General features: G+C 44.6%; 1 protein-coding gene across 1 annotated transcript; it reads right to left on the bottom strand.

Annotated features, from left to right (window-relative positions):
- Nucleotides 1-2,932: 2,932 nt before the first annotated feature.
- Nucleotides 2,933-12,031, bottom strand: FAU (FAU ubiquitin like and ribosomal protein S30 fusion). The gene is made up of 5 exons (XM_040328548.1): nt 11,943-12,031; nt 7,835-7,914; nt 6,005-6,149; nt 3,321-3,376; nt 2,933-3,097 (listed from the first exon to the last, which is right to left on the bottom strand). Exons 2-5 carry the CDS (start codon nt 7,907-7,909, stop codon nt 2,972-2,974), a joined length of 402 nt encoding a protein of 133 aa, XP_040184482.1. The 5' UTR covers nt 7,910-7,914; nt 11,943-12,031; the 3' UTR covers nt 2,933-2,971.
- Nucleotides 12,032-12,098: the final 67 nt, after the last annotated feature.

Raw genomic sequence — 12,098 nt, 5'->3', positions numbered from 1 at the left:
TGTTTAGCACTGGAAGTGTAGTCTTGGCATACACTGTGTGACAGCTGATTGGAGGAAAGGCACACACACCCACTCCTCATAAGCAGAGGCAGGAACGTGCAGAGCTGTCATCTCAGTTGTTTGAGAACTTGGCAGAAGTTATGCCGATAACAGAACGGAGCAGCAGAAAGACACATGACTGAGACCCCTTTCACATTGAGGAGTTTTTCAGGCGGTACAGCGCTAAAAATAGCGCTGCTATCCCGCCTGAAAAACTCCTTCACTGCAGACTCAATGTGAAAGCCCGAGGGTTTTCACACTGAGGCGATGCGCTGGCGGGAGACAAAAAAATCTCCTGTCAGCAGCATCTTTGGAGCGGTGCGGCATGTATACCGCTTCTTCACCACTCCTTCCCATTGAAAACAATGGGAAACCGCAGAATTAACACTTTATCGGCCGCTAGCGGGGGTTAATACCGCACCGCTAGCAGCTGATTCCCGCGGCAATCCTGGCGGTATAGCGCCGCTATTTTTAGTGGCGTTATACCACAGCTCCCGCCCCAGTCTGAAAGGGGCCTTAGGGTTTTGAAGAGAGATCATAATGCACTGCAGATATGTGCCCAGGGCAAAATGTCATGAATCAGATTTACGTCCACTTTAATGTAAATAAAAACCTGCGTGTAGCAGCCCTCCTAAAAAATCTTACCTGAGCACCATCTCTATGCAGCAATGTCCACGGCTGCCTCGGCCAACTAGGCCCCCCCCCCCCCCCCCCCGATAGCTGAGACAGCAACACCATTGGCTAACTGACTGACAGCAGCAGGAGCCAATCAGGAGAGAAAGGGCAGGGCCAAACTGCAGCTCGGTGGATGGACACAGGTGTGGCTCATCTGCCCCATAGCAAGCCGCTTGCTGTGGAGGGATGGTCCAGGGGAACCAAAGAGGGACCAGAGAAGAGGAGAATCTGGGCTGCTCTGTGCAAAACTACTGCACAGAGCAGGAAAGTATAAAAAAATGTTCTTCTTTAAAAACAACAAAGGAGACTTTAGTATCACTTTAATTGACTACAACAGGAAAGTGAAAATCTAGTGCAGCTGTGAATGGTAATCCGCTTCTAACTTCCGCTTGTTCAATTAAGCTTTGACAAACCTAGAATCTCATTGGTTTCTATGCAGAGCTGCACCAGATTTTGCACTCTCTAGTTTTAGTCAATCAACCACATTGTGATCATACTTTGTGCATGAACTATGGATAATATACAGTGTTTCTCTCTGGTTTGGCCTTGATGAAGAGCTGCACTTGGGGTCTGACTGTAGCAGCACCAAACCCATCACTGTTCAGACCTGGAAGCATCAGCGCTAATCACAAAGCACCAAAACACCCGAGATACTATTAGAGCTTAAATCATGATGACCCGGGAAGGTCAATGTCAAGGGGCAGCAGACTAGGAGGGGGCACCCCAGCACATACACAGCAATAACCCTTTAACCTCTTCTGTCCAATTCACCAACTGCAGAAGGAAAGTGGTGGAAGGGATGTGGAGAGGAGTCACATGATAGTTGAAACCAAACTTTTCATTTGATGGTTTTTAAAAACTAAGCTGACCTTTTTGTGGAAAAAATAAAGTTATAAAATGGCTCAGGACACTTTCTGCAGCTCCTTCATTTAAGTCTACTGAAGCAAAAATGCACCTTTTTGCCTGTAAAAAAAAAAAAAACATCTGACTCTCCAAAAACTCAGCTACTGAAAAAAGCATAGATGAGAACGTGTCCCATAGGAAACCATGTTAAACGGACTGTTGTGTGTTTCTTTAACCGCTTAACGACCGCCGCATGTACATATACATCGCCAAAATGGCACGAGCAGGCAGGACATGCCCGCACGTCGCTGCCTTTCCGCGGGTCGGGGGTCCGATCGGGACCCTCTCCGGTACATGCGGCGGTCGGTAAGCCTCAGGGAGCGATCCGGGATGAGGGCGCGGCTATTCGTTTCTAGCCACCCCCTCGCGATCGCTCCCCAAAGCTGAAGAACGGGGAGTGCTGTGTGTAAACACGGCTTCCCCGTTCTTCACTGTGGTGGCGCATCGATCGTGTGATCCCTTTTATAGGGAGACACAATCAATGACTTCAGACCTACAGCCACACCCCCCTACAGTTGTAAACAAACACTAGGTGCAGCATAACTCCTACAGCGCCCCCTGTGGTTAACTCCTAAACTGCAACTGTCATTTCCACAATAAACAATGCAATTTAAATGCATTTTTTGCTGTGAAAATGACAATGGTCCCAAAAATGTGTCAAAATTGTCCGCCATAATGTCGCAGTCACGAAAAAAATTGCTGATCGCCGCCATTAGTAGTAAAAAAAAATAAAATAAATAAAAATGCAATAAAACTATCCCCTATTTTGTAAACGCTATAAAATTTCCGCAAATCAATCGATAAACGCTTATTGCGATTTTTTTTTTACCAAAAATAGGTAGAAGAATACGTATCGGCCTAAACTGAGGAAAAAAAAAATGTATATGTTTTTGGGGGATATTATAGCAAAAAGTAAAAAATATTGAATTTTTTTCAAAATGGTCGCTCTATTTGTTTATAGCGCAAAAAATAAAAACCGCAGATGTGATCAAATACCACCAAAAGAAAGCTCTATTTGTGGGGAAAAAAATGACGTCAATTTTGTTTGGGAGCCACGTCGCACAACCGCGCAATTGTCAGTTAAAACGACACAGTGCCGAATCGCAAAACCTGGTCTGGGCATTTAGCTGCCTAAAGGTCCGGGGCTTAAGTGGTTAAAAAAGCACCAAAAAGCACATAGGTGTGAACCGAGCCTTAGTGCTCTGAATTGAGACACGCATGCACTAAACAGGAATATTGTTTGAGGTTTACAACCATATTAACAATGAAACGAGTCTATGATAAAATATTTTCTCAACTCAAACACTACAACAGGTTGAAGTTCTACATCTGTTTATTAACCCATTGTGACATTTTAGGAGTTAGCATTGGGTCCCTTCTTTTTGCCAAAAGTGGGCACAACATTAACAAAGCGCCTGTTGTATTGCATGCGCCTCTTTGCCCGGCCAGTCTTCTTTTTCTTCTTCTCTTGCTTGGCCACCTGTAAAACACAGTAAAAATATATAGTAAGCAGATTGAAAAACAAACAGGAGGAGATACAAGACTAATGACATTACTAGTGAGCTGTTTATATGTATACATTTAGAATGTACAAATCTCTGTATTAACTGGAGAGCCAACAGTGCTTTCCAGTCTTGCTCCACACAGCCAATATAAAAAATACCGGACTAATGTTTTTTTTTTCACGGATAAAAAACACTTACTTTTGGAGTCTGGCCTCGTACTTTTCCGGCACGAGCTAGAGAACCATGGACTTTACCTGTGTGAAGAAAGCATTTTTTACACATTATTCACTACAATCACACAAGGATATAAAACTAAACCTAGTCAGAAAAAATAAATAAAAATCATCGGATCTCAGATTCCTGTGGCAAGACATTCACCAGAATTCCAAGCTCAGTTCCACCCATCCACCAATACAAAGCAAAATGATAGCCTATCGAATACGCAAAAACCCTTTTTTTGGACTACCTACAGGTAAGCCTAGAATAAGGCTTACCTATAGGTAGTGGAAATATCTTCTAGACGTCCGCCGAAAATGTTAAATGCGCATGCACGGGGGAAAACTAAAACAAAACTCTGTGCCATTTTTTCCTAGCATGTGCCGTTAATGGCGGCTCCTGTGCATGCACAGGAGTGACGTCACACAGCTCTGGCGAATCAGTATGCAATGCATACTAGCCCATTATGATTTTCATTTGCAGTGAGAGGAAGTAAAACCCATCAGGGTTTACTTCCTCTTTAAAGAGGAGTTCCAGCCTTTTTTAAAGTTTATTAAAAGTCAGCAACTACAAAAAGTGTAGCTGCTGGCTTTTAATAAACAGACACTTACCTGCTCCACTGCTCCAGCGACGCGCCTGCCGGGTCTCCGCTCCTCGCCGGCCGGCGTCTTCATTCCTAGTGTGGGCACCGGGCAGTGACAGCTTTCGGCTTCATGGCCGGGCACCCACTGCACATGCGCAAGCGGCACTGCGCATGCGGCGCCGTCCAATTGGACAGGCGTTCGCCTACAGGGAGGGGCTGCAAGAAGGCGATTAAGCTAATCGCCTTTCCAGCCCCTCGGCGGAAGGAGGAAGTGGGACAGGAAGTCCCCTTCTCCTGAAGCCCCCACTCCCCCCCAAAAAAATTACATGCCAAATGTGGCATGTAAGGGGGCGAGGAGTGGGTTAAGCGGAAGTTCCATTTTTAGGTGGAACTCCGCTTTAAGAGCCCAGGTTTGGTGTTTTTCCTTTCCATAAATGTTGTATTAACATGTCTTTGAACTAGAACTACTACTTTAGGAAGAGTCCATTCCAAGCACCACCCTGCCTCCACATCATAGCTTTCTTCTGGTAGTGTTTATTACTCTGTGCTGGCCCAGCTCCTCCACCTTCCCACATAACCTTTTATGTAGCTGTTGGGGGATAAATCAAAAGGGAATTATTATAGAGTGGCAGATATTCTGCTGGGCTGCTCAAAATCTTACCCAAGATGGCAATCCAAAATAGAAGTCTCAGGACTTTTGATCATCAAGTCAGGGACAGCGTTCAAGTAATTAAAAGGGATAAGATACATGCACATATGATCTTGTAGGAATGATTTTGTTAAAACGAGTAGTCTAGCGATAGCCTTACTAAAAATTGATCACTGAAGCTTCAGATAAAAAAGGTTACCAGAGCACATTTCAATTTTGCAGATTTGAGTAAAGTAGACTTTACACACCATTTATTACATTTAAAAAATAAGTACATTTTATTTAGTGAGGAAGGGGTGCTCTTCAGAAGACTGTATTGCATTGCAGAACAATGCCATCCTAAGTGTCAACATAGACTGAGGCCAGACAAATATTAAAGGACAATTGTACTGTCTTCAGGAACATGCAGAAACACTCTACCGGCGGTTTGGCAGCGCTGCCCATTAATTTCAATGGGCAGGAGTGGAGGAGCGGTGTATACACCGCTCCTTCACTGTTCCAAAGATTCTGCTTGCAGGAGTTTTTTTTTTTTAAGGTCCTTACCAGTGCATAGCCTCAGTGTGAAAGCCCTCTGTCTGGGAACCGTTTTTCAGGCACTATTTTTAGCCCCAAAGCACCTGAAAAGCGCCCCAGTGTGAAAGACACCAACTAGGGATGGGGTTTTCCAATCTGTCAAATCAAATTCTCTTCCAGAAAGTGGTAAACCAGCAGGGTTAGGCACCTTCCATAGAACAGATCCTTACCTAGTTCTGAAGACAATGGCCAAATTAAACAACTGATGCCTAACATGGAGGGCTGACCACATTAGGGGTCCAGTCACACTATGCATTAAGGCACGTTTTATTATTGCAGCCTATTCTTGATGAATAAGGTGTCTTTTTGTGCAGTGCTACATTGCATGTTTTGAGTGCATTGGGGGTTCCGTTGAATAAATTTAGGTGACAAAAAGAATAAGCATTACAGCCAGGTCAAACTGGCAGCCTTCATACTTCTTCATGATCATATATGGTTGCCACATGTGTACAATTGTGGGTATCTTTCAACTTTCATACTTTATGCCATTGGTCCAATGCTTTTAAAAAAATATATTGTTCTGGGATTTTTAAGTGATGTTCATGCCAAAATCGCACATGTTAAAGAGCATATGCAGTTAGATCTTCCTGCTAAAAGTTTACCTGTTTTCATTGGGTGTTAAGGCTAATTTGTGCACATGGATGTTTGACTATTAGAGAAAGGTGGATTTTACAACATATGGAGAACGTATAACTGGGATCATGAAATTAATGTCTGGTAGAGACGTGTGGTTATTGGTTCATGGTTGAAAAATTAATCCTATGTAACAAAAATGCATTTTATCTTACCAAAACAAATGTGCCAATAGGCCCAAGGGAAGCATCATTAGGGATTATAGACTTAAACGCCTGAAATACTGACCTCCCAACAGACGAGCAGCAACATCCAAAGTGCTGAGATCACATACTCCACTCTGGCCAAGGGTGTCTTCATCAGACAAGGGGGCACCAGCAAGAAGAATAACTTGGTCTTCGCAGGCAATTCCCTCTAGAGAGGAGACCTGGGCCTGAAAGAAGAGCAAATGGTATGTGTGATGGATGCAAAGCAAGACTACAGTTTAAAAAGTGCCAATAAAATGAGAACTGACAGCGATCACAAGATTAAATGTATTCTATAACAGCATCAGTCTCAAAGTACATACTGCAGAATGCTAAAAACTCAATGATTTAACCACTTCCAGACTTCTGGTGGTTTTGCCAGGTAAAAAGGGAATAGCCGCTCCAGGTGGGAAACCAGATGAGTTGCAGACAACTCAGGTGCAGGCAATGCACTTAGCAAAGCAGGAACAAAGATTGTCTCTGGACAACCGCACTCTGAACAAATTGTAGCCTTTTATTAAAAAAAAAAAAAGGACAGCACTACAAGTCACAGCAAAATAAAATAAAACCTGACTGCTGCCGCGTTTCGCACTGAAACAAGTGCTTAGTCATAGCCAGGTACATTTTTTATAGAGCCAACGATCGGATCCCTTGTAAAAGAGAACCTAGCAGCTAACTAGCCTCTAGACTGCTTTTACAAGCGGGGGTGGGGGGTGGGTGGTGATGTCCTTACCGACACATTTTGCAGCTTGCAGACTCTCCCGCCCCATCGGGATTGGCTCTCGCTATGGTAGCCCTGAAGCGATGACCTTTACTCGAATATTAACGGAGCCATAACAAAAAAAAAAAAAAAACACAGATCTTGGGGATTTAAATGCTTTTAAGGGATTTGGGGTGCCCAGATCTCTCCATAAAGAGTAACTGTCACATGCCTATTACCGTCACAAGGATGTTTACTTTCCGCGTGACAGCAATTAAAAAAGGAATATATTTTTTTTAAAGTCCCCCCCCGTGCAAAAGATCATAGGCAGTAGACCTCTATAAATCTAAATTAGTAACCTGTAAAGGCTTTTGAAGCGTTGCCTATAGATAGCAAAATGTATGCCATTTGTCACAAATTTTAAAGCTTGTCATGTATAGTATCCATTTACTCAGCATAACATTTTACATAAAAATACAGGAATATGTATTGTGGCGTTTTTGCATTAAAATTCTAAAAAGTATTTTGCCTCAAAAAATTGTGCTTGAAAAACTGCTGCGCAAATAACGCGCGACAATATATATATATTTCGTAGTTTTAAACAATTTTCTAGCAAAAAGATACTGATTGTTACAAGCAAACAAAAAGTGCCAGAAAAGGCTTGGTCTGGAAGTGGTTAAAAGTTAGTGTAAAATAAATAGTTTAACTTTAGACACTCAAGTTTAGTTGAGGAAAGAGTGGCTTTGCTAGCATAGTTAAAATACATAAATAAAATAGATGGTAGTCATGTCGAGTGATACTCCGTCTGTTTGGGATAGATGACATACTTCAATAGAAGTTTTTTTCTGCATCCAAAACGTATAGAAAGTAGGTTATATGGTTTTCAATGGCAAAGTTCACACCCTTGCTTTGCAGGTCAAGAAAAATAAATAAAAATAGAACATGCTGCATTTTTCCTGAACTGGAAAACTGTAGAAAGCATCAAAAAATCACTGGAACACACGTTATTAAAAGGTCAAGAAAAAAAAGGTAGAAAAGTGCACTGGACTGCATCAATAACGCACTGGAGCATATCAAAAGACATGCATGCAGGAAAGCATCTAACGCAGCCGGACTGCAATTCTATGGTGTGAACTGGCCCTTAAAGTTTAAACTTTGATCAGATACACTTACCTTGATGTGGTAGACAGTCTCTAGACCAGACACCTCAAGGGTGTGTAGATTTTGAGCCCTTACAAAAATCTGCATGGTTGCTGCAAATACAAAACATCTTGAGTTACAATACAGTTAAAGTGCATGTAAACATACAACTCATTTCCTCCCTTTTGGTCCAATATACCATTAGAACATTATGTAATTTTAGGACTCTCCTAAAAGACTCCCTGAATTAGCCACCCCCAGTTCTCATATCGGACTGCAAAATTATTCACTTTCATGTTGTGGGAGTGGTTGAGTAGGGGAGGGCTGACTACTCAGTCCACACCTAAGAGACCAGTGCAATGAATACAAAAAACTTCCTCTGATAGTCGGAGTCAGACTCTGCCAATCAGAGGAAGATTTGTATTGATTGCTAGAACACTTTGGCTGAGTACTGATCAGATAGACTGTGTTCCGGGTACAAGAGGAAGTCTCGGCTCAAACGCAGAACACGGTACTGTGTGTAGCCTCAGCCACATACAGCGGCCTTACATGTTAGTGAGGGACATAGTTCGGGTCAGCTTGGCAAAGTCTGACAAAAGCGGGAGTTCAGCTTTAAAAACACTCCATTTACAAAGCACTGTAGTGATTAACCAAGGACAGCAGTGTTGTCAACAGACCTTATCAGACCAAGCAACTAAAGTGGTTCTAAACTTGTAAGTGTTTTTTCCCCCCTTAAAGCATTCCCTAAATTTAAGGATAAATTCACCTTTGGGAACATGTAACATGTTCCCACTCCTGCAGCATCTACCTGATCCGCTGCATCTAGTGACAGCAAGCAGGGGATCTTCTACCCGCACTTGCTGTCACTTAAAAAAACACTGCCATGTGGGGTGCCTTGCCAGCACATCATTCAGTCACGTAGTTCTGTGAATGGAAAACTACAAGTACTGACAGACTTTGCAGCTGCTGGTTGTAGTTCTCAATGAAGTTGAATGCTCTAGGTAGTTCACCATCCACTGACAGAGCATGGCTCAGCCACCCCACTGACTGGGATTGACAGCAGTAGAGCCAATGGAGGGAGAGAGCCACTGCTGTTGTGCACGGTGCTGGATCAAGATTGGGCTCAGGTAAGTAGTATGGTGGGAGTGGTGAGCTGCAATCAGGTTTACCTTAATACAGAGGTTGCATTAAAGCGGAGCTCCACCCTTAAGTGGGACTTCCGCTCATCGGAACTCTAAGACAGGTATTTGCACTCACTTCCAGGAGTCCTCTCTGCGGGTTGTGTCACTTCCCACCGGTTGTGTTCTGGGAAACACATGGCTCCCAGAACGCAGGGACGGCACTGCGCGACTCACTTCCCGATTCCCTCACCGAGGATGGCGATGGGGGCAGCAGATAGATGAGCGATTGCTAGTCTTCTGCTGCAGACGTCGCTGGACTCCAAAACAGGTAAGTGTCCATATAAAGTCAGCAGCTGCAGTATTTGTAGCTGCTGGCTTTTAATATTTTTTTTTTTTTACGGTGGAGCTTTAGCCCAGGTTCACACTGGTACGATTTGAGATGCGATTTCACATGTCAAATCGCATCTTAAATCGGCGGCATTTGCTGGCAATTGTACCGTACTAATAGGTGCGACGCCAAATCTGCGGCGCTGCACCGATTTCAAAAAGTAGTTCCTGTACTACTTTTTGCGATTTCGGGCCGCGATTTACATTGAACCCTGCACAGATGTCTCTTAAATCACGGCAAAACCGCAGTCGCGAAATCGCGATTTTGAATTTGCAGCAGTGTGAACCTAGCCTTAGGCTTCATTTCCATGGACGTTTTTACAGCCACTTTTCTGAGCTTTTTTTGCAGCTTAAAAATGTCTCTCCATGTTAGTCTATAGCCTCATGCCCACCATGACGTTTTTGAGCTGTAGATGGCTGAGCCGTTTTTAAGCTGCAAAAAAAAAACAACCAGGACCAGTGCGTTCTGAAGCCTTAGAGCTGTAAAAACGCCAGAAGTTAAAAAACGCTATAAAAGGCTACCGCTGCGTTTTTGAGCTCCGGTTTAAAATAAATAAATAAATGGACAGGTGTTTTTAAGCTGTAAAAAAGGCTAAACAAAGTGGCTGTAAAAACGTCCATGGAAATGAAGCCTTAAGGTTAAAAGAAAAACATCAGCCTTTAGAATCACTAAGTAAATCAGTGGATAAACAAGGAAACATCTTTACATTAAAAACCATTCAATGACCGCTGATCACTCAGCACACAGGGGTGACCGTCAGTAACTGCTCTCTTCTCTGCGGCTGCCAGTCAGGCATCTGGGTGGATCCCGACATTATTGCTGGGATCCTTCCAGAGTCTGTAGCAGCTCTCAGCCAACTTTAGCCCACTGTCCGCTGCTTCTGGGTCACAGCAGAGCACAAGTGTACTCCCGAGACCCACATGACAAGAGCTTTGGCCAGTCTTCTCTTTTAGGGCTCATTTACGCTTGCTTCAGCTTTGTTAAAGCTCTCTGAATGCCAGTGAAAGCTCCGTCGCTAAATAAAATGGTTAGCTTACAGTCCTGGTTACACCTTGCTTTTGCTTCACTTCAAAAAATATACCCCATGTAGCTTCAAAGGCTCCATAGAAGTCTATGGCAAAGCTTGCTTGAAGCCTCACCAAAGCACCAAGCAAAAGCAAGGTGTAAACAGGACTGTAAGCTAACCATTGTATTTAGTGACGGGGCTTTGACTGGCAGAGTTTTAACAAAGCATATCAGAAGCCCTGCTTTGAAGCAAGTGTAAACCAGCCCTTAGAGGGCCCAGTCACACTTATCCAAGAGACTAATCCACAGCAGTTCGGTGTGCAGGTAGCCATCTATTTCAGGCTGCAGTGATGCACAGCAATGGGTGGTGTTGTGCTGCATCGCAGCTTTTTTTTGCCCCCCGGAACTTTATTTGAAGTGTACAAAGTGCCAGTTCATACGACTGCACAGAACCAGTGAGGTGCGATATGCCACATCTGTAAATCTCACCTCTGGGCTGTCTTGCAGTGGGAACGGGCACATAGAATGGCGCTCTACCAGGGCAGAAAACAGCAGTTAGGCTCTGTTTACATCAGTGAGCCTCCAAAGTCACATGACTGAGTACAACATTACTCAATCTGCCACTCAAGTCCAAAGTCACATGACTGAGTACAACATTACTCAATCTGCCACTCAAGTCCAAAGTCACACTAGTGTGAATGGGCCCTCAGGGTGGAACATTGTACCAAATGGGGCCCGTGGGGTGTTAGTAAACACATGGCTCCAAGAACGCGGGGATGGCGCTGCGCGACTCGTGCCGTAGGGAATCAGGCAGTGAAGCCGGAACGCTTCACTTCCCGATACCCTCACCGAGGATGGCGATGGGGGCAGCAGCTGGCATCATAGGATATCAGCACAGATCTCGGACTGGCCACACTGACCAATGAGAAGCCCCCTTCACCCTTGGAAGCCCCCCCCTGAACAAGACTCATGAATTAGATTACAATAACCGCTGAGCCCCTCACTCACTTTGAATGCGGCTTTTAAATTGTGCGACTTCATCTGAAACCACACAACTTCAAAGCGGCATGTCACTGCGACTCTGAAGACATCGGTGTGGCTTCATGCACAGGCGTCTATTCAAGTCACACCATAAATCGCAAAAGTAATGCGGGAATACGCTTTTCAAATCAATGCGCAAAGTCGGTGTCGCATCGTCTGAACACGACCATTCCCTACAATGGGGTGCGACTTGTCAGGTGGTTTGAGCTGTCAAATTGCATTTCAGGTGGCTCCCATGCGAATGGGGCCCTTTAATAAGATCATCCAGGAGACCCCAACACACCATCACCAGGATTATCAGGAAGTGTAGATCTCCCCTCCCCCCCAATATGATACATTTCTGCTCGCGGTAGGTCTGGCCCGCTGGCCACAATGATTCTCCATGGAGGAGAACTCCGGGCCGGGACAGTGAGGAGTCTCACATGTGACATGAGGGGGATGGGAGAACTCCCCCGTGACTGAGGCAGCGAGCCCCGCACACACCACGTGACCCCGCACTCCACCACACACACTTCTACCAGCAGCCTGACCTCCCCGCCATCACCGAACCCCGCCACACACAAACTATCATCCAACAACCCCTCACCGGCCACTCCGCGTCTCTCAAAATGGAGGAAAGAAAGAGGTGGGGGCGGGAGCGCGCACGCATCTTATACCGACACATGGACGCGCACGTCTACGGCATGATGTACAGCCACGTTCTTTTCCGCCACATTGCTACACCCCTTTCGAATCCCTGACC

This window comes from Rana temporaria, chromosome 11, assembly GCF_905171775.1.
Source record: "Rana temporaria chromosome 11, aRanTem1.1, whole genome shotgun sequence".
In the NCBI taxonomy this organism is placed as follows: domain Eukaryota; kingdom Metazoa; phylum Chordata; class Amphibia; order Anura; family Ranidae; genus Rana; species Rana temporaria.
Note: the sequence above shows the minus strand (reverse complement) of the source record. Positions and strands in the feature narration are given on the sequence as shown.

What these genes read in the sequence shown, in the direction of transcription:
- FAU (XM_040328548.1), bottom strand. Translation starts at nt 7,909, where the DNA reads ATGCAGATTTTTGTAAGGGCTCAAAATCTACACACCCTTGAGGTGTCT. An exon ending in AGACTGTCTACCACATCAAG is followed by an intron (nt 6,150 to 7,834) that starts GTAAGTGTATCT and finishes CTCTTCTTTCAG; the next exon opens with GCCCAGGTCTCCTCTCTAGA. An exon ending in TGCTGCTCGTCTGTTGGGAG is followed by an intron (nt 3,377 to 6,004) that starts GTCAGTATTTCA and finishes TTCTTCACACAG; the next exon opens with GTAAAGTCCATGGTTCTCTA.